A 25,203-nucleotide genomic window follows, 5' to 3' on the forward strand; every position below is an offset into this window, starting at 1 on the left:
TATTATATTAAACTTGATCCTGATTCCTATTTCTAAAACTGTCATCCCCTTTCTTCCCTCCACTTATGGGCGCAAATGTTTCCTCGCTCGTTTTCTGAATGTTCTGATTCTGTCCAAACATCATCAACCTGAAAGGTTAACTCGGCAGACTGAGTAAATTCCAAGTTTTCGACATCTTTACTATTTTGCGTTTTGGTACGACCTGGAGTGGATCCTAAAAGACCGGAACGGAGCGATTGGGACTTGAGTCGACTGGAATGGAGTAAGCAAGACTGGATCAGTGTGCCTTCGGAAGGGAGCCGATGTTTTAGCGCTGCACTGAAGTTGCTCATGAACAGTGCTGTTAAAGCAGCTTTTTGCTTTAGTTTATTGGTAATAATGTCAAACGTGAAGACGACTGCAGCACGATTCAAATCGGTAGATTATGAGATAAGTGGCCGAGTGCAGGGTACGTAGAATATTCCGGATAAAAATAGACTGCGCCATGTCATCCGAGTAAAAGTCGTGAATTCAACTGCAACTTGACTTCTGAAATGCGGCATTTGTGGTTCTATAAAAATGTTGTTGGATGTGTCTGAGCTTGATTTTCATGAACTCGAAGTTTTGTTTTAATTTTCACAACTAAAATAGAAAAAGGTTATTTCAAGGCGCCTCAGGGCAGTGTAGGGACGCGCGAGTTAAAACGGGAATGTGTTTTTGCTCCGAGGACGAATATGAAGTTAATTAGGAAAGTAGAAGATCTGACCTTTTAAAGGGCAGAGCGTCATAGACAGATACTCTTTTACAGTCTGGTGAGAAATAATCGTCGGGAAGCCAAATGCTTGAGAATAACTCGTGCGATTGACATGGCGCAAGAGCCGCAAGTTAATATACCAGTAACTCGCATTCTCGTGTATTAAAAGATATTTACCATCTGGGCAACGAATCGGCATGTTTAACTACGTAAATACATGATCACCTGATACATTACTGAAATTCTCACACGTTATATTATTTCGTGTAACGTAACTTGCTTTGGCTCAAAGTCAAAATGAAACAAGTTTAACCAGGACGAGAAATAAATTGTAAAATAGCTTCAAAAAGTCTGCATATATATATATAAAGGGTTTCAGAGAACAGGCGATCTTCTGTGACCTGCCAGAAGAATTACCCAGATAGAACATCGATTACTTTTTATTAAAAAAAAAGTCGCACTTTCAGATACGAAGTTCCTTTTTACTGTCACGTCGGAGAATCAAGATCTAGAGGGACATACAGTAGGTTTAAGGTGAGAGTGGAGAGATGTAATAGAACCCAGAGGGTGGTCAGCATATGGAATGAGCTACCAGAGGAAACAGTTGAGGCAAGTACATTGACAATATTTAAAAGGTACTGTACATGGATTGGAAAGTTTAGACTGGGATATGGACCAAAATGGGCAAATGGCTTTATGTGAATCTTGGTCAGCATAGACCAGTTGGGCTGAAGGTCAGTTTCTCAACTGTGTAACTCTAATTCACCATTCCCCAGTTATTAACTCCTCCACTGAGGGAATTTTTGTCTCCTGCTCTACCCATACCTCAATTTATGCAAGCCAACTAAATCATCCAACTACCTCCTCTGTGGTAAGGTAAACAACTACCTTATCTAATAATTATCATCAGGCCTGTCTGATCTATTCTTATAACTAAACTTCCCCAACCCTAGCAATATCCTTGTAAATTCTCTCTTTACCACCCTTTGTACTCAAAGTTCAAACTAAACTTATTATCAAAGTGGATTTATGTTACCATGTACAACCCTGGGATGAATTTTCGTGTGGGCGTACTCAATACATTCATAATAGAATCAATGAAAACCACACCAACTTGGGCGTTCAATCAGTGTACAAAAGACAATAAACTGTGCAAATACAAAAATAAATAAATAAATAAATAAATAAATAATATTGAGAAAATGAGATAAAGAGTCCTTGAAAGCGAGTCCATAGGTTGTGGGAACATTTCTTTGATAGGGCAAGTGAAGTTTGGTTCAAGAACCTGATGGTTGAGGGGTAATAACTGTTCCTGAACTTGTTGGTGTGAGCCCTGAGGCTCCTGTGCCTTCTTTCTGATGGCAGCAGTGAAAAGAGAACATGTTCTGGGTGGTGGAAATCCCTGTTGCTTTCTTGTGACAATGCTTCATGTAAGTGTACCCAATGGTGGGGAAGGTTTTACTGGTGATGGTCTGGGCTATATTCACCACCTTTTGTAGGATTTTGCATTCAAGAACATTGGTGTTTCCATACTAGGCTGAGATGCAGCCAGTCAATATACTCTCCAATACACATCTATAGAAATTTGTCAAAGGTTTAGATGACGTGCCAAATCTTTGCAAACTCCTAAGGAAGTAGAGGTGCTGCTGTGCTTTCTTTGGAATGGTGCTTTTGTGCTGGTACCAGGACAGGTCCTGTGAAATGATAGCACTGAGGAATTTAAAGTTGCTGACCCTCTCCATCTCTAACCTTCCAATGAGGACTGGTTCATGGACCTCTGGTTTCCTTCCCCTGAAGATAATAATCAGTTCCTTGATCCAGCTGACATTGAGTACCAGGTTGTTGTTTATGAGACAATTCAGCTAGATTTTCAATCTGCCCCCCCCCCATATACGATTCAAAACCACCTTTGATTCAGCCTATATTAGTGGTGTTGTCAGCAAACTTAAATATGACATTCAAGCTGTGTTTAGCCACACCTCACATTACACGTTACTGGAAGGATGTGTTGCTCTGCAATGAATATGATCTCTGTGCTCTGTACATTAGTAAATCAAATGAAGTACTCTGTGTTGTGTATTTAATATTTCAGTAGTATTTGAATAATATTGTAAATATATTGTTTGATTATGCATTCTTTGTTTAAGTGATTAATTATGAGTTAAATATGTTATATAATGCATTGCATCTGTCATCACACTGCCATATCCTGCATATGTACTGTGCACAATGTTAAAAATGAAGTTAGGTTAGATTACCTGACTTCCTTGCTTTCCTTACAATTAGTTTAACGATTTGAAGTCACAAAAACATAATAGTGGTGATAAGAAAGATTTAAATGAACCCAAGATGACTACCTACCTGCTAAAGCACAGTGAGATGTTCAAGTTTTTAAAAAGCAAGTTTTTAAAAAAAGCAAGTTTTTAAAAAGCAAGTTTTTAAAAAGATAAATATGAAACATTTTTGAAAACATAATAGTGGTGATAAGAAAGATTTAAATGAACCCAAGGTGACTACCTACCTGCTGAAGCACAGTGAGATGTTCAAGTTTTTAAAAAGCAAGTTTTTAAAAAAAGCAAGTTTTTAAAAAGATAAATTTGAAACATTTTTGAAAATTTGGAGCCCTTATTTACAAAAGACAGGATTAAATATATAGATGCTCTGAAGATGAAACAATTGGTTATTAGGGGAAAGAAATAAATATACATATTAAAGTTATTATGAATTCTATGGAGCATGTGGAGATCTTCCAACAACCAGGCATTCTTTCTTTCTTTCTTTCTTTTTTTTCTATAGGGCAGTTAGGGGGGAGGGGTTAAGGGGAGGGGGTATGGGTTATATACATTGTTTTTTCATACTTTGTAACCATTTAAAAATGCAATAAAAAAAGTTTTAAAAAAAAGCATGGCGAGAAACAGTCAAGTTTAAATAAAGCACTGCGTGCTTTCTTTGCAGAAGGCAGAAAACAGAAATTCATGAGTTCATAAACAATGCCGGGAGATAATAATGATAACTAAAAAAGAGTAGAAATGGCTGGCGACATCGGAAGGATAGACACATTCATTTGTACAAGGGATAACTGGATATTGTATACGGAGTGAATTGAGCAGTATTTTGAAGCAAACGTAATAGCTATGAGAAATGAGTACCAGTTTTGCTGAGTGTTGTAGGTGGAAAAGCATACAATTTGCTTAGAAGTTTGACTGTTCCAACCAAACCAGCTGAAATAAGTTTTGCTAATATGGTAAAAATAATGCAAGAATATTTAAGACCAAAACCATTGTTGATCGGAGAATGCATTAGGTTTCATAAGTGGAATCAAAACAGAAGGGGAGTCCATTTCAGCATCCATGGCTGAATTGAAGAGATTGGCTGAGCATTGTCAGTTCGGTGATGGGCTCAATGATGCACTGAGATATTGTAGAATTTTACAATAAAGCATTCAAAAATGGCTCTTAACTGAAGCACAACTTGCATTGGAAAGAGCAGTTTAAACTACTGTATCAACTGAAACTACAGATAGAGACACAATTCAGTTGCAGCCAGGAATGAAAGTGAGCATAAACAAAATTGCAGTGTTTGAACAGAAACTGGCCTGGCTGAACAAATTGTGTTACCATTGTGGTAGAAGCTCAAATGCACCAGATCAATGCAGGTTTAAAGGCAAAACTTGCAGAAATTACCACAAAGTAGGACATATACAAACAGCATGTTGAGCAGTCAAAAATAAATGGACTGCATGGAGTAGAGAGAAAAGGAAGTCAAGTTACAGTTTCAGTAAGAACAATAATCTGCATGCTGTTGATGAAAAAACTACAGCGTGCAGATTTAAATTGGATAGCCTTGAGATTTACCATGTGAAAACTAAAAAGGCATAAAGAATATGGCTTACACCAGAAGTGAATGGTAAGTAAATTAAAATGAATTTGGGCACTGGCTCGGCTTTTTCAAATCGTTCCGCAGAATGAATTTGAATGGAATTCAAAGATGCTGAACAGAAGGCTACATATATCCAACTAAGAGCTTATACTGGAGCAAGGATAACTCCAGTGGGAAGGACATTCATAACAGTGAAATACAACAACCAACAAACCACATTGGACTTGTATGTGGTAAAAACAGATGGGCCAGCATTGTGAGGCAACTACAACTTGAATGGAGATCCTTACATGCCACATCCCCTGCAAATGTGCCAACTGAAAGTGAAATAAGGAAGGTACTGGCTGATGCTACAGCAATGTTCAAGGCTGGCATTGGAAAACTCAAGCATATCAAGGGTAAAATAGTGTTAAATGAAAATGCCACATCAAAATTTGTCCAGTTCCTTATGCCATCCACGATTACATAGCTAATGAACTAGTTTGAATAGAGGCTAATGGAATTCCTTCCAAGGTTGTGTGGAGTTCATGGGCAATGCCAGTGGTCCCAGTAGACAAGAAGAATGGGTCTGTCAGGATCTGTGGTGATCTTAGGGTCACCATCAACCCAGAATGAAAGTAGATGAATACCTTCTGCCCAGGATAGAGGATATTTTTGCAAATCTTTCTGGAGGGAAACTGTTCAGCAAGGTGGTCTTAGCTGAAGCCTACCTACAGATGGAGATGGAAGAAGAGTCCAAGGTATTTCTCAGCATAAACACTGAGAAAGTGCTTTATTGCTATAATAGGCTTATTTTTGGAGTAGCACCTGCACTCTGGCAGAAAACTATGAAATAGATGCTGCAAAGCTGCCCAGGCACTCAATGTTACCTGGATAACATCATTTTTACCGGTATAGATGAAAAGGAATATCTCCAAAATCTCAAGACATTATTAAAAAGATTTGAAGATTATGGGCTCAGAGCACAATGCAACAAGTGTGAATTTTTAATCCAAGCACCACTTATTTTGGTCTTACCATTGACACAGAAGAATTACAGAACTGTGCTGAGGTGGATGTCCCAAGGCCAAAGGACATGTCACAGTAGTGGTCTTCTTCAGAATTTGTCAATTACTATAACAGCTTACTGCCAAACATGGCTTTTGTGCTCCACCCCTTGAACTCATTACTACAGATGAGGAAGAAATGGCAATAGACAAAGCAGTGTGAGGTAGCTTTCAAGAGGGTTAAGAAAATGAAGATGTCAGAATCTGTACTGACATATTATGAGCCACATTGTCCAGTGAAGCATGCCTGTGACACCTCGCCTTATGGTATAAGTCCATCACATGATATGAGTAATGGAGGTAGCCCTTGCATTAAATTCCCATAGCACTGCAGAGAAAAAATATACACAGATTGACAGGATGGCTTTGAGTCTGGTTTGGGGCGTAAAATGTTTCCGCCAGTACTTGTATAGGAGAGAGTTAACCCTTGTTACTGATCAACAACCACTGGTGTCCATTTTCTATCTACAGAGGGTGTTCCACTAACAGCAGCAGCATGAATGCAGAGGTGGGTTCTGTTTCTTGGAGGGCACAATTACAAGATTGAATTCAAGAGGATGACTAATCAGGGAAATGCTGATGGATTGTCCTGTTTACCCTTGGAAAAGGAAATACTGGACAAATTTACAAAAGAGGTCACTACTCATGACATATTCTTCCTAATGCAAATTAAAAGTCTCCTTATTACGGCAGAGATTATCAAAAGTGAAAACAGAAAAGACCTCAAACTGTCTCAGATCTACATGAAAGGCCAAAATGTCTCGAATGTGCAGCAGAGAATCCACCTCCCCCATTTTTGCCAGTGCTGGAATGAACTTGCTGTTCACAGGTGATGCCTTATGTGGGGATTGAGAGTTGTAGTATCATCCAAGCTGAGAGCTAATGTGTTGGAAGAGCTACATGCTGGTCACCTAAGCATGGTCAAAATGGAAGCATTGGCTTGAAGTTTTGTCTGCTGGCCTGGGATAGATCAACAGATTGAGCTGCTTGCCATGCATAGTTCAGAATGTCAACATGACCAGAAGATGTCAAGAGTGTCACCTCTCCATCCCTGAGAGTGGCCTTCATTGCCTTGGTAGAGGATTCATGTGGATTTTGCCAGACGCAAATTTCTTGGTAGTAGTGGATGCAACTACAAAGTGGCCAGAAGTGTTCCCAATAGCCTCCGCTACAACCTGAAACACTGTTGATATGTTGAGAAGCCTCTTCTCAAGGACTGGTGTTCCAGAATACTTAGCCAGTGACAATGGACTACTGTTAGTTGTGAAACAGTTTCTGTCATTCCTGAAAATGAATGGAAAAAGACATAGCATATCTGTACCATACCACCCACCAACAAATAGCTTGGTGGAAGGGTTTGTCCAGAGTCAATGGCAGCAGAACACACTACTCTGACTCTGAATCAGAAGCTTGCCAGTTGCCTCCTTGCATATCACAATGCAGCACACTCCACAACTGACAACTCACCAGCTATGCTGTTCCTGAGCTGTTCTTTGCATTCATGCTTGGATCTACTCAAACCCAATCTCAGAAGGAGTATGCAGGACAAACAGATGAGAAAACCAAAAGCTCCTCAAACAGGAAGGTTAATGTTTCACACCTGGACAAGCAGTTCTGACGAGGAACTACAGAGGTGATCAAGTATGAGTACTCAGAAAGTTTAAGGACAGAACTGAACCACTCAGACACAGTGGAGATTGCTTTTGATATTGCTGTGGATGTCCACATAGAAATTATATAATATGGAATATTTTTATATATAATGTATATACAGTAAGTTAAGATACTCTATATATAGTTGGAGTTTATAGCCATTTAATACTTACTTGTGTATTTTGTGTCTTTAATATTTAAGTAATTTTGTAAATATATTGTTTGATTAAGCATTCTTTCTTTACATAATTCATTTCAAGTTTTATGTATAAGTACATGAATGGTATAAGTCAGCATGCATACGGAATGTGCCTCACGTAAAGTACAACTGAAGTTAGACTTGCATTCCTAGCTCTCCTTGTTTTCCTTGCAATTGCTTTAATGATTTGGAGTTACAAAACATAATCCTCTGCTTACCTTCATAGTCAATATCTATTTGTCCTGATGCCTTCAGTGTTATTTACTTACACTGCTTATACTGTACTTAGAATGATGGCCTGGTTTGAAAGAGGAGGCATCATAATTGACCACTTTGTCTTCACTTCACTCCACATTTTTCGGGGTATATGGCTCACTCTTTAAAACTGAAAGGAAGACAGATTTGATGCACAGCCAGAATTAAAAGATGTGGAGACGGCTAAAAGAAAATGATGCTCTGGATCAGCCACAATCACATCGAAAGCTCTAAGCATTCCTAATGGTGTGGTTATGTCGATGACGTTGAAGTGCTATTGTTGTCAATGGAGTAGAAGTGGTGTCTGTTTTTTAGGAGCCTACCGGATGAAAATATTAAAATTCCCACAAATTTTAGGTAGCTGAGAATTGTAGACGCCATTTTCTGGAAATATTTTGGAAGAAATTATTGATATATGTGCATGAAACTTTTACAAAAAATATTTTATAATTGTAGAAGCATAGAAACATAGAAAACCCACAGCATAATACAGGCCCTTCAGCCCACAAAGTTGTGCTGAACATGTCCCTACCTTAGACATTACTAGGGTTACCCATAGCCCTCTATTTTTCTAAGCTCCATGTACCTATCCAAAAGTCTCTTAAAAGACCTTATTGTATCAGCCTCCATCACCGTTGCTGGTAGCCTATTCCACAGACTCACTACCTACTCCCAAGCACCTTAAACCTGTGCCCTCTTGCGGAAGCCATTTCAGCCCTGGGAAGAAGCTTCTGACAATCCACATGATCAATGCCTCTCATCGTCTTATACACCTCTATCAGGTCACCTCTCATCCTCCGTCGCTCCAAGGAGAAAAGACCAAGTTCACTCAACCTGTTTTCATAAAGCATGTTCCCCAATCCTGGCAACATCCTTGTAAATTTCCTCTGCACCCTTTCTATGATTTCCACATCCTTCCAGTAATGAGGTGACCAGAACTGAGTACAGCACTCCAAGTGGGGTCTGACCAGGGTCCTATATAGCTGCAACATTAACTCTTGGCTCCTAAATTCAATTCCACGATTGATGAAAGCCAATACACCATACACCTTCTTACCCACAGAGCCAACATTAATACTCTATTAATGCCATTAATACTGTATTCTCTCATCATTTTTGATCTACCAAATTGAACCACTTCATACTTACCTGGGTTGAATGTCATCTGCCACTTCTTAGCCCAGTTTTGCATCCTATCAATGTCCCACTGTAACCTCTGACAGACCTCCACACTATCCACAATTATCTTATAAATTGTATAAAAACACTGTTACATTGCTTTTTTCAGGGGTTACCCCAACAAGATTTTTAAATATTGCATTTTAGGAAGCCATATGGGGTAGGATGTGTACATAAATGATAGGATGTGAAGGAATGCTGATGACTAGAAGGTTTAGACGATAATTTCTTGAAAGTGGCAACACAGGCAGATAGGGTCATGAGGAAGACATATATCATGTTTATTTTAATGGGTTAGCAAGAGAATATCAAAGTTGCGATGTTTCAACATTACCAAGCATTAGTTAGACTGCACTTGGAGTATGGTCTGCAGTTTTGGTCTCCGCATTGATGGAAGGATATGGTTGAGCTGCGAGAATGCAGGGAAGATTAAACAGGATGTTGCCGAGTTTGGAGATCCAATAGGTTTGGGCTTGTTTTCCCTCAAGTGAAGGTGCCTAAGGGGTGTCATGACAGAAGGATATGGAGTTATAAGAAGCATAGAGAGAATAAACAGTCAACATTTTGCCTTCCATGTTATGGATATTAAAAACAAGAGACTATGAGGTAAGTGGTCAGGGTTTTAAAGAGGAATTGAAGCAAAAGTAAGTTGATATCTGGAACTCATTGCCAGAGGAGGTAGTGAAATCAAATATGATTACTATGTTTAAGACACATTTAGACAGGCACTTCAATAGGCAAAGGATGCAGACAAATAATACTAATGCAGGCAAGTAAGATGACAATAAATTAGCAAAATGTTGGTAGGATCATTATCTGTCCTGTACAACTCTGAAAAGACCAAAGAAGATTCTTATATTCAGAATAAAATTAAATCACATTTGTGGATAGGAGACAGGCACAGTGGCAATGGTATAAATGGCCTCTTGTGTCATAAATTTTCTGTGGTCTGTGGGGTAGAGTAGCATAGCAGTTAGTGTAATGTTTTACAGCACTAGCAACCCGGGTTCAATTCTCATCACTGCCTGTAAGGAGTTTGCACGTACTCCCCATAACCATGTGGGTTTCCTTCAGGTGCTCTGGTTTCCTCCCACATTCCAAGGATGTATGGGTTTGTAGGTTAATTGATCACATGGGTGTAATTGGGCTGTGGGGACTCGTTAGACCTGAAGGACCTGTTACTGTGCTGTTTCTCAAAATAAATTAAGAAATCATTTTTTTAAAAATTAAGTTTTTATTTAATGCACCTGCTGAGACCTTAGTACTGTGCACAAAAAACTAACTTATCTGCTCTAATGTGTTTTTATATTATAAGGCTAACGTGTTTCTCTTTCTCTTGTTCCATACAGGGGTCTGTTTCAGAATGGTAAGATGTCCACTTCAATCAATTTTTATGTTTTTATGCATTGGAAGAGCAAAGGCTTCCATTCAGAGGCCAGCAAAATGAAATTTGATCATTGTCCTAATTCAGTAAATTCTAGGCTTGTTCATGTTTTCCTAGAGAAACTCAGATAATATCTGATAAGAAATTTTAAAAGCCATGAAGATTTAATGCAGTCAATAAAAAGGATGCTGTGCAGAACAGCCGGGAACTAGAGGATACTCATATAAGGCAATTGGCAAAAAAAAATCAAATGGAACATGAGAGAAGAAAAATGCAGTCAATGATTATGATTTAGGTTACAATGCAAGGGAGAATAGAAATAGTGGTGCATTCACCAGAAGCCTTTAAAAGGGAATTGGGTAAGTAGTCTTATGGTGAAATATTGTACTGTAGATCTATAGTGAGAGATCCTTACAAGGACTTGTACATGACCTTTTTTATTCTTTATCATTTTTTGGTTGCAATCAGCTTCATTAATGTTCATACTGAATCATGCTACCACAACAGACTTACCATGGTAGCTTAGAATAAAACAGACAGCTGTGAATAATTGGGGGCTATGGATATTTTTGAGTTATTTGCTTGAATATCTACAATTAACTGAGAGCAAAAACTAAATCATATCAGATTTAAAAAAAACTGTCAAAGCCATTACTTTATGAGGTTACTTAGAGTTTAATCTTTAACATTGTTAAAATAAAAAAATTAGACCATAAGACATCGGAGCAGAATTAGGTCTTTTGGCCCACTGAGTCTGCTGCACCATTCTAACATGGCTGATTTACTATCCCTCTCAGCCCCATTCTTTTGCCTTCTCCCTGTAATCTTTGTCATCTTTACTAATTACGAACCTCCGCCTTAAATATACCCAACGATTTGGCCTCAACAGCCATCAGTTGCCATGAATTTTTCAGATTCACTCCACTTTGGTTAAAGAAATGCCTCCTCATCTCTGTTCTAAAGGGACATCCTTGTATCCTTTGGCTATGCCCTCTAGTCCTAGATTCCCCCACTATAGGAAACTACCTCTCCACATCCAATTTATAGAGGCCTTTCAATATTCAGTAGGTTTCAATGAGATTCTGAGGAGGTTCAGGACATTCCTCACATGTTAGTTAACCTTTTCATTCCCAGGATCATTCTCTGCTCGGGAGTCTCTTCTATCTTAGGGCCTAAAACTGCAAGTGTTCCAACCAATGCCTTATAAAGCCCCAGCATTACGTCCTTACTTTGATGTTCTAGTCCTTTTGAAATTAATGCTATTCTGAGGCAGAAGGTAAAAGGATGATTGAGAGATAGATTCCTGAAATGTAAAGCTAAAATGCTGAAGTACTGAGCTACTTTGTTCCAGCTCCCACAACAAATTATTCAGCTAGGAAGCAAGTAATTCACTTTCAGTAAGATCAGCTTAATGTCTACCCTTCGACTTACTGCTAACATTTTTTTATTACACAACAAAATGTAGATCCAAACTATGCTTTTTAAAAGTCCATATAATCTGACAATTAGAAATAAAACTAAATCAAATTAATACTATATAATTTTTTGTTTCAGTACACAGAGGATCAAGCAAGAAAACTTGGTGTTGTGGGATGGGTTCGAAACACCAGAAGAGGAACTGTAGATGGACAAGTGCAAGGCAAGGAAGAACTGGTGGACTCAATGTGAGTGATATATTCTCTTCTCTTTCTTGCAGATTAATATGGTGAAAAATATTATCTCTGTTGGTTCTTCTGCATTTAGAATGTATTTGCAACTTTTGAATGAAATTTTAATTTCAAGTGGTCTTATTTTTGTTACTGAAATAAATGTCAATGCCCTTATATATTTTTAATTGGACTTTGTGAAAATTATGGTAGCTAAGTATCTGCTCTGCTTAATTGTAAAGGGGTTGGATTCCTTGCTGGACATAAGAATCTGAATCAGATTGTTTGAAGTGAATTTTAATATGCACCTAGCTGCCAACTATACACATTTCTGAAATACACAGGAGAAAGGTTTGGCTGCTCATTATTAAAGAGCGACAGAGGTGTGCAGAGCAACAGAAGTGTGACGTGAATCATTGTGCAGCGTGTAATTTAAAGCTGCCACTGCCATTTTAGACATAACTCTCTAGGTATTGGCCTGCCTTAACCTCATCCAACTCAGGTGTAAAAGGTGAAAAAACCCAAACCAGAGAGAACATGGCATTGTTTCATTGATGGCTTGCAACTGGTTCAATCATATTCATTCCTCATTCCCAGAGGTATACTCTTATAAAGTTTCAGTAGTCTTCAGGGAGGAATATGATTAATTATGTGCCTCTTTTGTATAATTCGAGTTATTGTGATGAAATAAATTGTTTTCTGATATGTGTGGGTCTAGGATTTGAGCAAAATGATGATAAGCCATAAGAAGCAGGAGTGGGCAAAATGGCAACAGGACATTTATCACTGGGCCTGATCTACTGATAGTCTCCAGAGAAAAATTCTAATAACCATCAAAATGGCCATGACCAAAAATCAGGCAAAAAAAACCCAGGACCAAAATGGTATTATGTATGGTGGCAAAACCAGCTATGAGCTTTGTTGTTATGCCTATGGCTTCTTTAGTCTGTTGCTAGAAATCTAAGCAGTTTGCATTTAGCAATTCACTGCCATGAATGGCATTTCTCCAAGTCTCATTCTGCAATAAGCAAAGCATCCATTGCGTTATCTCTTCCAACATGACCAAGATCGAGAAATGGAGGCAGCAGAGACTTATAGTTATGTATTTAGTTAATTGTGATCCAGATTCCCAGCAGTGATATTGGGGAGGTGGGGCAGTATCCAGTTTAATCACTTAATTTGTTTCATAATCATGTAAGAATATTGAATTGATTTCCTTTTCTTTTAGCTTATAGGCAAACAATCTTTCATTCTGTCTGCTAGAGGTCATTGAAATTCTGTGACTTTCCAACAATGATGATGCAGATTTGTTTCAGCTCCTGACATTCCCTTCCTTCTAAAGCCAGCAACACACAGCAAAACCCAGCCAAAATTATTTATATTTGAAAACCATATAATGCATAAAGATAAACCGTTTAATTTGGTGAACTGCTGGATCAGAGCCTGACCCCGTTGCCAGTTTTGCTTGCAAGTGTCTTGGGCTGCCTTGTGAGATCAGTCAGTGCACTACAAACCCAAGATGAAATCCATAACCTTATTTGTCTGCATGATTCAATGATCGGTGGCAAATTTACTTACTGAGCTTTCAGATTAAATATTCAGCTTATTATCGAAATTCAGAAGCTTTTTGAAGTGCATGAAATTTAATCTAAACATCAAGTCTGAAGATCTTTTTGGAAATTCAGTTTCTGACTGTTTGTAGATAATGAACTTAGTTGTGAATAAACACTAAATATAAGCATAGAAGGCTTTGTCATCATTTGTGATTTATGCCAGAGTGCAGGATGAAGATAAATTAAAATTTTCATTGATTATACATTAGTATGCTCCATTTATATGTAGGGGTTTGTTCTGAATATTAAGGCAAGGATTATTTTACTCATTCTGTTTTATTTTTCTGGAAATGGCTGTTCTGAACCATTCACCATATTAAAGAACTATAAAGTACGTTGTATTCTTTAGAAAAAGGAACTCCAAGTAGCAAGGTTGTCACTTTATTTTCTTCTTGTCCTTGGTGGGTATCTGAAGTCACCATTCAGATTCTGGTGTAACTGAGATCCCAACTACCCCATGTTACTGGAAAGTATGTTTTTATTTCAGTATGATAAATAATATTATTAAAGGATTTTTTTCTTATAAATTAACACAAATGATTATCATATATCAGTAATACTGTACTTCAGATAATCTTTGTATATTATTGAATTTGCATTTATTCACTGAGTATAACAAATCATCTTACATCTATCAATAATAGATGTGGATATAAAATATTAATTGCATTTTGGAATCACTGATCTTTAGGCAGAATTTGTTTCTTAGCTCTGTTAGAATATCCATTTCATTCCAGATGATGGTGCTAGTGTTCCATAGACAACAAGCTCAAAGCAGCAAGGTGCCATGTTCTATGTGATTTAAGTAAAAAAAAATTGACCTTTTGCTCGAAGTAATCCCTTTGCATCTATTTGGAATTACACTATAACCAGCTGGGAAATGCTGTAATAATCCCATTAAAATTAAATAGCAAATTTTCATCTGGTCTATGGAGATATGAGAATTTTGAGAAATGGTTGGGCTCCATTTTTTGTAGACCTACAAAAAGACGCTTTGCTTCTCTTTTTGAACTCTGGGAATTCGACTCTGCTAATACTTCCTTTCGTTGGTCTTCTGATTCAGAATTGGAGATACATTGAGCATTTAGGTTGTGAATCGTGAGTTCATAACTTAGTAGTTTTCCCAATAACACATCTGCCTAATTGCCACCAATTTAATTACTCTCAATAACCTCTCAATCACAATACCCACCACAATTATATTATAAATGCCTCAGCATAAAATATTCATTTAAAAATTAAAAGGTGCCTATCTTGGCCAAAAAAAATTACCATTAAATCATAGTGCAATCTACTTTGATGTTAATTTCAAATTTGTTGAGTGTAATATCGTGTTCTTTACTTCAGCTGAATTAGATATGCTTACTAATTGTATGCTTACTAGTTACTAAGGTACGTTGGTTGGAAAAGCTGTTATAATAAGGTAATATTTTGTTAAGAAACAAGAGAAAATCTGCAGATGCTAGAAATCCAAGCACACACACAAAATGCTGGAGGAACTCAGCAGACCAGGCAGCATCTATGGGAAAAAATGCAGTGGACATTTCGGGCTAAGATGTCGACTGTACTTTTTTCCATAGATGTTGCCTGGCCTGCTGAGTTCCTCCAGCATTTTGTTTGTGTTGCTAACATTTTATTAAGGCCTACAAACTAAAATAAGAAAACTTTGCTTGGGTATTTTTCAACTTATATTTTGCTTGTTGATTTCCAATTTAAGAATTTTTTTAAAACTTACTGTTTTAAAACTTACAGAGAAACATTTGGTATGACTTGATTTTTTGCTACATTGTTCTTTTGTATTTAATTGCAATTTCTTTAGCCATGTAACAGCATGCATTTTCACTAAATAATCCTTGTTTTCAAATAAAAAATAAATTATAACACATTTACAAGTTCGCAACATCTTCGGTAAGAATTACTTTTATTTGTATTGTCATATTAAATTGGCCAAACTTCCATCTGCAAAAATCCATTATGTACAATGTACCCTTAGGAAATTGATATGTTGTGCAATATTGATGGGAAATTATTGATTTTTTAAATAAATATAGAAACTAGACAAACAGTTTTTATTACCAGTAGACATCAAGAGTTAACAATTGTATACATTTGAGAGGGACGGTTGTACAAATCATTACAGATTATTCCTTATCATGGGTTTTATTTCGAACAGATTCATAAGTAAGGCTTTGCTGAATTTTGAAGCAACTTGTTTTTTTTTTGAATCTTTTCATTAATTCCAATTTAGAGGCAGACAATCTACATGCCTCAAAGTATTACTTCAGCTTCCAAGGAGAATATAAAATTTATTAAGAATTATTTCATGACATTCACTGAAGTAGAAGAGGTGGTGACAAGGAGCCAAGATTCTCACAAATGAGTTATTGCTTAGACAGGTATGCCCTTGGACATTAATCATCAAGAGGACAGCTACTCGAGCAAAGAATGCTTGGAGCTGACTGCTTAAGTCATTTCCTAAGTGCTGTCCTTGCCTACACTTCCAGTAAAACAAAACTGACATTTCCCAACAGAAACTAACTTAATAGCAAAAAGGATCACAAGTCAAAGCTATAAACAATCATTCTATATGTTTAAAAATTATTTAAAGTTATGTTTAAATATATAAATCAAAGAAATCCTTGTACAGTATTTGTCAGTATTTCTTATTTACTTATCATCATTCACAGGGCTTCCAAGTGCATTTCAGAATCAGGACCAGGTTTATTATCACTGGCATATGACACGCAATTCGTTGTTTTGTGGCAGCAGTACAGTGCAAGCCATAAAAAAAAGTTCCATAAATAAATAAATAGCATGAAAGAAAGGTTCATAGACCATTCAGAAATTTGATGGCAGAGGGGAAGAAGCAACACACACAAAATGCTAGTGGAATGCAGCAGGCCAGGCAGCATCTATAAGGAGAAGCACTGTCGACGTTTTGGGCCGAGACCCTTCGTCAGGACTAACTGAAAGGAAAGATACTAAGAGATTTGAAAGTAGGAGGGGGAGGGGAAAATGCGAAATGATAGGAGAAGACTGGAGGGGGTGGGGTGAAGCTGAGAGCCAGAAAGGTGATTGGCAAAAGGGATACAGAGCTGGAGAAGGGAAAGGATCATGGGATGGGAGGCCGAGGGAGAAAGAAAGGGGGAGGGGAGCACCAGAAGGAGATGGAGAACAGACAGAGTGAGGGCAGAAAGAGAGAAAAAAAAGAGGGGGGGGAATCTAAATATATCAGGGATGGGGTAAGAAGGAGAGGAGGGACATTAACGGAAGTTAGAGAAGTCAATGCCATCAGGTTGGAGGCTACCCAGCCGGTATATAAGGTGTTGTTCCTCCAACCTGAGTGTGGCTTCATCTTGACAGTAGAGGAGGCCATAGATAGACATATCAGAATGGGAATGAGATGTGGAATTAAAATGTGTGGCCATTGGGAGATCCTGCTTTCTCTGGCGGACAGAGCGCAGGTGTTCAGCGAAATGGTCTCCCAGTCTGCATCGGGTCTCACCAATATATAAAAGGCCACACCGGGAGCACCAGATGCAGTATATCACACCAGCTGACTCACAGGTGAAGTGTCGCCTCACCTGGAAGGACTGTCTGGAGCCTTGAATGGTGGTGAGGGAGGAAGTGTAAGGGCAGGTGTAGCACTTGTTCCACTTACGAGGATAAGTGCCAGGAGGGAGATCAGTGGGAAGGCATGTGGGGGATGAATGGACAAGGGAGTCGTGTAGGGAACGATCCCTGCGGAAAGCAGAAAGGGGAGGAGGGAAAGATGTGCTTGGTAGTGGGATCCCATTGGAGGTGGCGGAAGTTACAGAGAATTATACGTTGGCTGGTGTGGTATACTGCGTCCGGTGCTCCCAGTATGGCCTTTTATATATTGGTGAGACCTGACACAGACTGGGAGACCGTTTCGCTGAACACCTACACTCTGTCCGCCAGAGAAAGCAGGATGACCCAGTGACCACACATTTTAATACCACATCCGATTCCCATTCTGATATGTCTATCCATGGCCTCCTCTACTGTCAAGGTGAAGCCACACTCAGGTTGGAGGAACAACACCTTATATATCAGCTGGGTAGCCTCCAACCTGATGTCATGAACATTGACTTCTCTAACTTCCGTTAATGCCCCTCCTCCCCTTCTTACCCCATCTCTGATATATTTAGCTTTATCACCTCCTTTTTTTCTCTCTTTCTGCCCATTAGTCTGTCTGTTCTCCATCTCCCTCTGGTGCTCCCCTCCCCCTTTCTTTCTCCCTAGGCATCCCATCCCATGATCCTTTCCCTTCTCTAGCTCTGTATCCCTTTTGCCAATCACCTTTCCAGCTCTCAGCTTCACCCCACCCTCTCCGGTCCTCTCCTATCATTTCGCATTTTCCCCTTCCTCTCCAACTTTCAAATCTCTTACTATCTTTCCTTTCAGTCAGTCCTGACGAAGGGTCTCGGCATGAAACGTCGACAGCGCTTCTCTTTATAGGTGCTGCCTGACCTGCTGCGTTCCGCCAGCATTTTGTGTGTGTTGACTGAATTTCCAGGATCCGCAGATTTTCTCGTGTTTGCAGAGGGGAAGAAGCTGTTCTTAAAACACCGAGTGTGGCTCATCACGGTCCTATACCTCCTCAAGAGGCCACATCACGTGAGTATCTTCAATGATGTATGCAGCCTTTCTAAGTCATCATTACTTGAAAATTTTCTTCGTTGGGTGGGTGGGGGGGGGGGGGGGCTGTGCCCTGGATGCAACTGGCTGAGCCACAAACCTCCGCAGCCCTTTGCAATCCAGGCAGTGATGCAACCAGTCAGAATACTCTCCAATGTACATAGAATAGTACAGCAGAGTACAGGTCCCTAGGCCCATGTGGTGTTGCTCTGACATTTTAAACCACTGTCAGTTGAACCCTTCCTTTGCACATAGCCCTCTGTTCTTCTATCATTGTCCCTTTCTAAAAGTCTTTTAAGTGTCCTCAAATGTATCAACCTCTACCACCACCCCTGTCAGTGCATCCCACGCACTTACCAATCTCTGTGTGAAAATCCTACCCCCCTATACTTTACTCTAAATAGCTTAAAAGTCTGTCCTTTCATGTTAGTCATTGCTGCCCTGGATAAAAGGCACTGTCATCTAATCTATCTAAGCCTCTCTTCATCTTAAACATCACTATCAAGTCACCTCTTATCCAAAGAGAAAAGCCTTAGATCACTCAACTTTTCCTCACAAGGCATGGTCCTCAATCCAGGTAGCATCCTGGTAAATCTCCTCTGCGCTCTCTCTAAGACTTCTACATCCTTTCTGTAATGAGGCAACCAGAACTGAATACAATCCTGCAAGTGTGGTCTAACCAGATGATTATAGCTGCAACATTACCTCATAGCTCTTGAACTCAATTCCCCAGCTAATGAAGATGAGCATACCAATGCCTTCTGAGCCACTATCAACTTGCTTAGCAACTTTGAGAAATCTATAGACGTAGACTCCGGGATCCCTCTGATCCTCCATACTGCTGAGAATCTGCCATTAATCTGTACTCTGTTTTCAAGTTCAGTCTTCCAAAGTATATCACTTCATACTTCTCCAGCTCGAACTCCATCTGCCACTCTCATCACAGCCCTGTTAAAAGGTTAGCCGATTACAATCCTACTGTCCACAACACCACCAACCTTCACGTCATTAAAAACTTATAAACCCACTCTTCCACTTCTTCATTCGAGTCATTTATAAGATTCAGGGGTCTCAGGACAGATCCCTGTGGAACACCGTTAATTAGTTTTGGACTTCCAGATGGAATATGCTCCATCCTCAATCTTCTGTGAGAAATTCCAAATACATGGAGCTAAGTTTCCCTGTATTTGGTACCTCCAACATTCTGAATGAGCCGACTGTGGGGAGCTTTGTTGAATGCCTTACTAAAATCCATATGACTACATCCTACCCATCAAACTGACTGCATTCATGCTCTATCCACTGCCATCCTTCCTCACAGTCTCTTTACATATTGCATCTGTCTTTTCACCAACTGTTCAATCGCCTGACCTATCACTCTGGTTCCCATCCCCTTGCCAATCTAATTAAAACTTTCCCCAACAGCAATAGCAAACCTGCCCACAAGGACGTGGGTCCCCCTAGAGTTCAGTTGTAACCCATACTTTTTGTACAGCTCAGACCTCCTCCAGAAGAGATACAAATCTGACCCCAGGACCAATTCCTCAGCCATACATTTATCTGCCATATCATCCTATTCTAACCCTCATGCGTGTGTGACACAGGCAGTAATCAAGAGATTACTACCCTTGAGGTCATGCTTTTTAATTTCCTTCCTAGCTCCCTATATTCACTCTTCAGGACCTCATCCCTTTTCCAAGCTATGCCATTGGTACTAGTATGTATCACGACTTCTGGTTTTCCCCCTTTTAGAATGCCGTGGACTTGAACAGAGATGTATAAAAACACAAAATGCTGGCGGAACTCAGCAGGCCAGAGAGCATCTATGGGAAGAGGTAGTGATGACGTTTCGGGCCGAAACCCTTCATCAGGAGTGAAGTAACATGGGATGGTCGAGGGAGAATAAGAAGTGGGGGGAGGGATGAAGTAGAGAGCTGGGAAGTGATAGGCTGAAGGGAAATAGGCTAGGGGGAAGGTAGAGAATTATGGGAAATAAAAGAGAAAGAAAGGTAGGGCTGGAGGGAGAGATTATAGTGAGGGGGGAAAGAGAGAGAGAAAGAGAACCAGACTAAAATATTAGATAGGGATGGGGGTAAGGGGGGCAGGGTTTCAATGGAGATCTGTGAGTTGAATGTTCATACCGGCAGGTAGGAGGCTACCAAGGCGGGAGATATGGTATTGCTCCATCGACCTGCATGTGGCCTCATCTTGACGGTAGAGGAGGCAATGGACAGACATATCGGAGTGGGAGTGGTCTGTGGAATTGAAGTGTGTGGCCACAGGGAGATCCCACCACTGCTGGAGGACTGAGCACCGGTGTTCGGCGAAACAGTCTCCCAGTCTGCGGCAGGTCTCCCCAATGTATAAATGGCCACATTGGGAGCACCGGATACAGGATATCACCCCAGTTGACTCGCAGGTGAAGTGGTGCCTCACCTGAAAGGACTGTCTGGGGCCTAGGATGGTGGTGAGGGAAGAAGTGTGGGGGCAGGTGTAGCACTTCTTCTGTTTGCAGGGATAACTGCCTGGAGGGAGGTCGGTGGGGAGGGATGGAGGGGATGAATGGACAAGGGAGTCCATGTCCATGATGTCCAGAGATGTCCATGTCCAAATGGGAGGCAACATACCATCATGGAGTCTATTTTATGTCCACAGAAATTGTCTGTTGCCTTAACTATAGAATCCCCTAACACCACTGCTCTCCTCTTTACCTCGTTTCCCTTCTGAGCCACAGACCTGGTCACTACTATTCTTTACAACAGTACCTTGAGGTAGTACCAAGGTAAAACATGAACAGAATGCAGAATAAAATGTTACAGTGTCAGAGGAGGTGCAGTACTGTATAGGTAAACAATAAAGTGCAAAATGATAACATGGTAAATTGTGATATCAAGGGTCCATCTTATCACACAAGGGGACTGTTCAATAGTTTAAGCAGCGAGATAGAAACGGTCCTGGAGCCAGTTTGTATGTGCTTCCAGGCCATTGCATCTTCTGCCCAAATGGAGGAAAGAGAGAATGTCTGGGATGGTGGTTCTTTGATTGCATTAGCTGCTTTACAAAGGCAACAAAAAGTACAGACAGAGTCCACGGAGGAAAGACAGGTTCCCATGCATGTCTACATCACTTTGTAGTTTCTTACAGTCATGGGCAGAGTAGTTGCCATTCCAAGCCATGTGGCATCAGGATAGGATGCTTTCTATGAAAAGGATGCTTTTGATAAAAATTGGTGAGGATCAAAAGGGATATGTCCAGTTTCTTCAGACTCTTAAGGAGATAGAGGCACTGATGAGTTTTTTGGCCATGATGTCTATATGGTTGGACCAGAACAGGCTGTTGGTGATGTTCACTCCTCAGAATCTGATCTCTCAACTCTCTTGACCTCAGCACCACTGATGTACAATAACAGGAGCATGGGTGCTACCCTCTTCCTAAAGTCAATGACTTACTTTTTTGTTTTGCTAACATTGAGGGAAAGGTTGTTTTCATGCCACTGGGTCTCCAGACTCTGTCTTCATCCTTGTGCTCTGACTCCTTCCTGTATCCTTGACTCATTGATATTTGAGATACAGCCCACTATGGTGTAGTGATCTACAAACTCGTAGGTGAAATTAGAGCAGAATCTAGCCACACAGTTGTGAGTGTGCAGGGAGTAAAGTGGGGGAGGGGGTGCGAGGTGAGGATGTAGCCTTGTGGATCGCCACCAGTGTTAACAGTTACACCAGCAACAGATATGTTTCTGCCTGTCCTTACCGATTGCAGTATACTGGCCAGGGAGTCAAGGATCCAGTTGCAAAGTGAGGTGTTGAGTGTCAGGTCTAGGAGTTCAATGATGAGTTTGATTGGATTTATAGTATAGGTGGCCTAGTTTTAATCTATAAACATAGCTGTCTTTACTGTCCAGATGCTCCAAAGATGAGTATTGAGCTAGGGAGATGGCATCTGCCATAGACCAGTTTCAGCAGTAGGCAATTTGCAATGAGCTGTAATGGATTTAAAAATGTCTGCAAACACTCCCATCAGTTGATCTGTCTAGGATCTCGGGATACAGTCAGGGGCACCATCCAGGTCAGATGCTGGACACTGATCTTACATCTGCAACCGTGAATATGGATGGGTTCATTTGGATTGGAGTCAGTTGATCTGGTGCTGACATTCCAATCCTCATTTATTCAAAGCCTGCATAGAATGTGTTAACACACAACACACACAAAATGTGTTGACATAGAATGTATTAAGCTCATTGGGGAAGGATGTCAGCGAAACCTTTTCCTTTTCTTGATTTTGGCGTCTATCCAACTGTTCCTTGGTATATTGTATGAACATTCCTCTAAACTGCATTGAGCTTTGACCAATCTTACACAGCACTGACCAACCCTCTAGCCACCCGAGTCAATGTAATGAATCAATGCTGCAAGACTCCAAAGCAAGAATATTCTTCATTAGGTATGGAGACAGAAAATCTGATATCAAGCCAAAGCCATGTACATAAGGCTTCCTTGCTTGCAGTCCCGACATACTCCCTCAATCATATAAATTAGCATACTAAATTTCTCTCCACTTACTAGTTTTTTTACTGTTTAAAAGGTATTTTAGATTCTTGTTCTCATTTTGCTACATTTTCTCTATTGGTCAATCTCTTAACTAATCTCTGTTCCCTTCTGCATTTTTTACAGAGCATTTTCAACCTAGTTTTATACCATAAGCAAATTTAACGTTTGTTGTACTGTCTTTTAAGTAATTGTTATAAATTGTGAATAGTTTGGGCTTCGTACTGATCACCATGTTCTCCAACTTGTAGCTGAAATTAATTTATTTCTATTAATCCTATATCTATTGCCAATATGCCCAAACCCACTTGGTCCTTTTCACCACTAATTTATGTGGTACCACACCAAATGTATTTGGAAGATCTAGATAAATCTCATCTACTGACTTACTTTAAAACTCTTGCAGTTACTTCCTAAACACACAACCAGGTTTTTTTCAAACATGACTTTCTCCTCTTAAAACATGAAGTTCAAAATACTCCATTATCTTTGATGTAAAGTTTTTCAACTGGTATCCAACCACTTGCACAATTGATCTGTATGTTTAAAATCTAACCCCAATGTTGTAGTTAGAGTTTAAATTCAGTAATTAAAAAAAATTTGGAATGAAAGGCCAACATCAACAATGATAACCATAAATAAACTAAATGTTGTAAATTCCTTAGCAGTCCATTAATATTCTTCTGTGAGCAAAGATTTTGCTCGTTGTGGTGATTCCAGATTAGTGTCAACGTGCCAATGCTCAGTCTGCCCTGTTTGACCTATTTTCTTCATTCTGGCACTTTAAGTTCTGTTTGCGCAGGAGTATTAGTAGCAGTCAAATTAAGATGGATCCAGTACCACTACTAGATGGGTCTCATTGCCAATATTCTAGGAATCCTGATATTCTGAGAATTTGAAATCATCCTTTCTGAAATGTTTCTGAAGCCATGTTTTTTTTTGCTTTCAGACATAGATACAAATGCTGTAAGCATGGCATTTACAGGAATGATGCAATTGCAGGTGTCAAACAAGATCAGAAATAGTGTCACAGCTTTAAGCATGCACAGCAGGTTGTCACTACAGCTAACTGGATTCTATGGCTTAACTTCCTGTCACTTCCACCTGCTGCAATCAAACATCCAGTGCAATTATAGATCTCAGTGGTCAATACGTGGTGAATAAGTAGCAGGGTACTCAGTTTGAGTGCTTAAAGAGTTTACCAAATTTCGTAACCAGTCTTCTTCTGACTGATGTGTCTCAAAGAACTTCATGGTGCCTATTTTTGCAGCTTTCATTTTGTTTAGTATTTGCATGCCTTCTGAGCCAAGCCAGCATTTTAGTGTATAGGTCCTCCCCAGCCTAACCTGCTGAACTCCTCCAGCACATTGTATGTATTGCTGTAGATTCCAGGATCTGCAGTACCTATGATGCAGTACCTTGTGTCCATGATCATGGAACATGTAGTTGGAGCTACAAAATGTTCAACTGCCATTATAAGTTTATTAAGATCACCATGGTGTATATAGAGAGATTTGAAAATCAACTATTAGAGATAATGGAGATCTGAATTACAAACAGAAAGCATTAGAAAGTACACAGAAGGTGGAGAGAAGAGTTATTATTTTAGACCAATAAACTTGCATCATAGCTTCACATACTTTGAATGAATTAGTTTTAGTATGTACAGAAAGAGGGATAGAGAAGTATGTGACTGGATGAATGGGAAGAGATATGAACTGACAATGCATGATAGAACAAAGGAAAACGTTTCAAGGAGTTGTAAATCTAAAATATTTTTCTGAAAAATGCTAAATGAATGTGGAAAGAATGCTGGAAATCTGAAATAAAGAAGAAAGTAATGCACATTTTCTTAAATTGTTGAGCACAACATTAAGTCCTTGAGGCTGATTCAGAAAATTAGATGTTGTTCCTCGCCTGATTTAATGTTGATCTTCATTGAAACAACACAGGAAGCATAAAAGATACCGAACAGAGTGGGAGAGAAGCAGTAAATCAAAAGTACCAAAAAGTGGAAGTCTTGAGATTTTCATACTGAGCAAAAGTCTTTTGCAAAGTGCTGACCCAAAACCCATTTGAACTTACAACCTACTACATTGACTTTAGCTTTGTACTATGTACTGACATGATTAATCAAGCTGGGCTGAATTTCCAGATGTTATTATCTGCCTACGACATTAAAATCCTTTAACGAGTTAAAGGAAGAGAAACCATATAACAAAATTTATATCTTTATATTCCTTTTCTCTCTTGAAAGATTTTAAAGCACCTGACCACAACTAAATTTATTCTGTCTTCTCCCCCATTCCTTTTTCTGAAATGAACAGTTGGCTTCAGACTTTTAACTTTGTATTTTAATATCTATACATAAAAAATTAAATGCTTTGGAATTCAATAACTAAAC

General features: G+C 39.4%; 1 protein-coding gene across 1 annotated transcript in view; it reads left to right on the forward strand.

Annotated features, from left to right (window-relative positions):
- The first annotated feature begins 205 nt into the window (after positions 1–205).
- The window catches only part of LOC132402882 (acylphosphatase-2-like), a 122,581-nt gene continuing 97,583 nt past the window's right edge, over positions 206–25,203 (forward strand). Inside the window, exons 1-3 of the mRNA XM_059985937.1 lie at positions 206–448; positions 10,294–10,310; positions 11,883–11,992. Of these exons, the coding sequence (XP_059841920.1) occupies positions 331–448; positions 10,294–10,310; positions 11,883–11,992 (245 nt within the window). The 5' untranslated portion in view covers positions 206–330. The remainder of the gene's footprint in view (positions 449–10,293; positions 10,311–11,882; positions 11,993–25,203) is intronic.

The sequence above is a fragment of the Hypanus sabinus genome, chromosome 12 (assembly GCF_030144855.1).
Source record: "Hypanus sabinus isolate sHypSab1 chromosome 12, sHypSab1.hap1, whole genome shotgun sequence".
In the NCBI taxonomy this organism is placed as follows: Eukaryota; Metazoa; Chordata; class Chondrichthyes; order Myliobatiformes; family Dasyatidae; genus Hypanus; species Hypanus sabinus.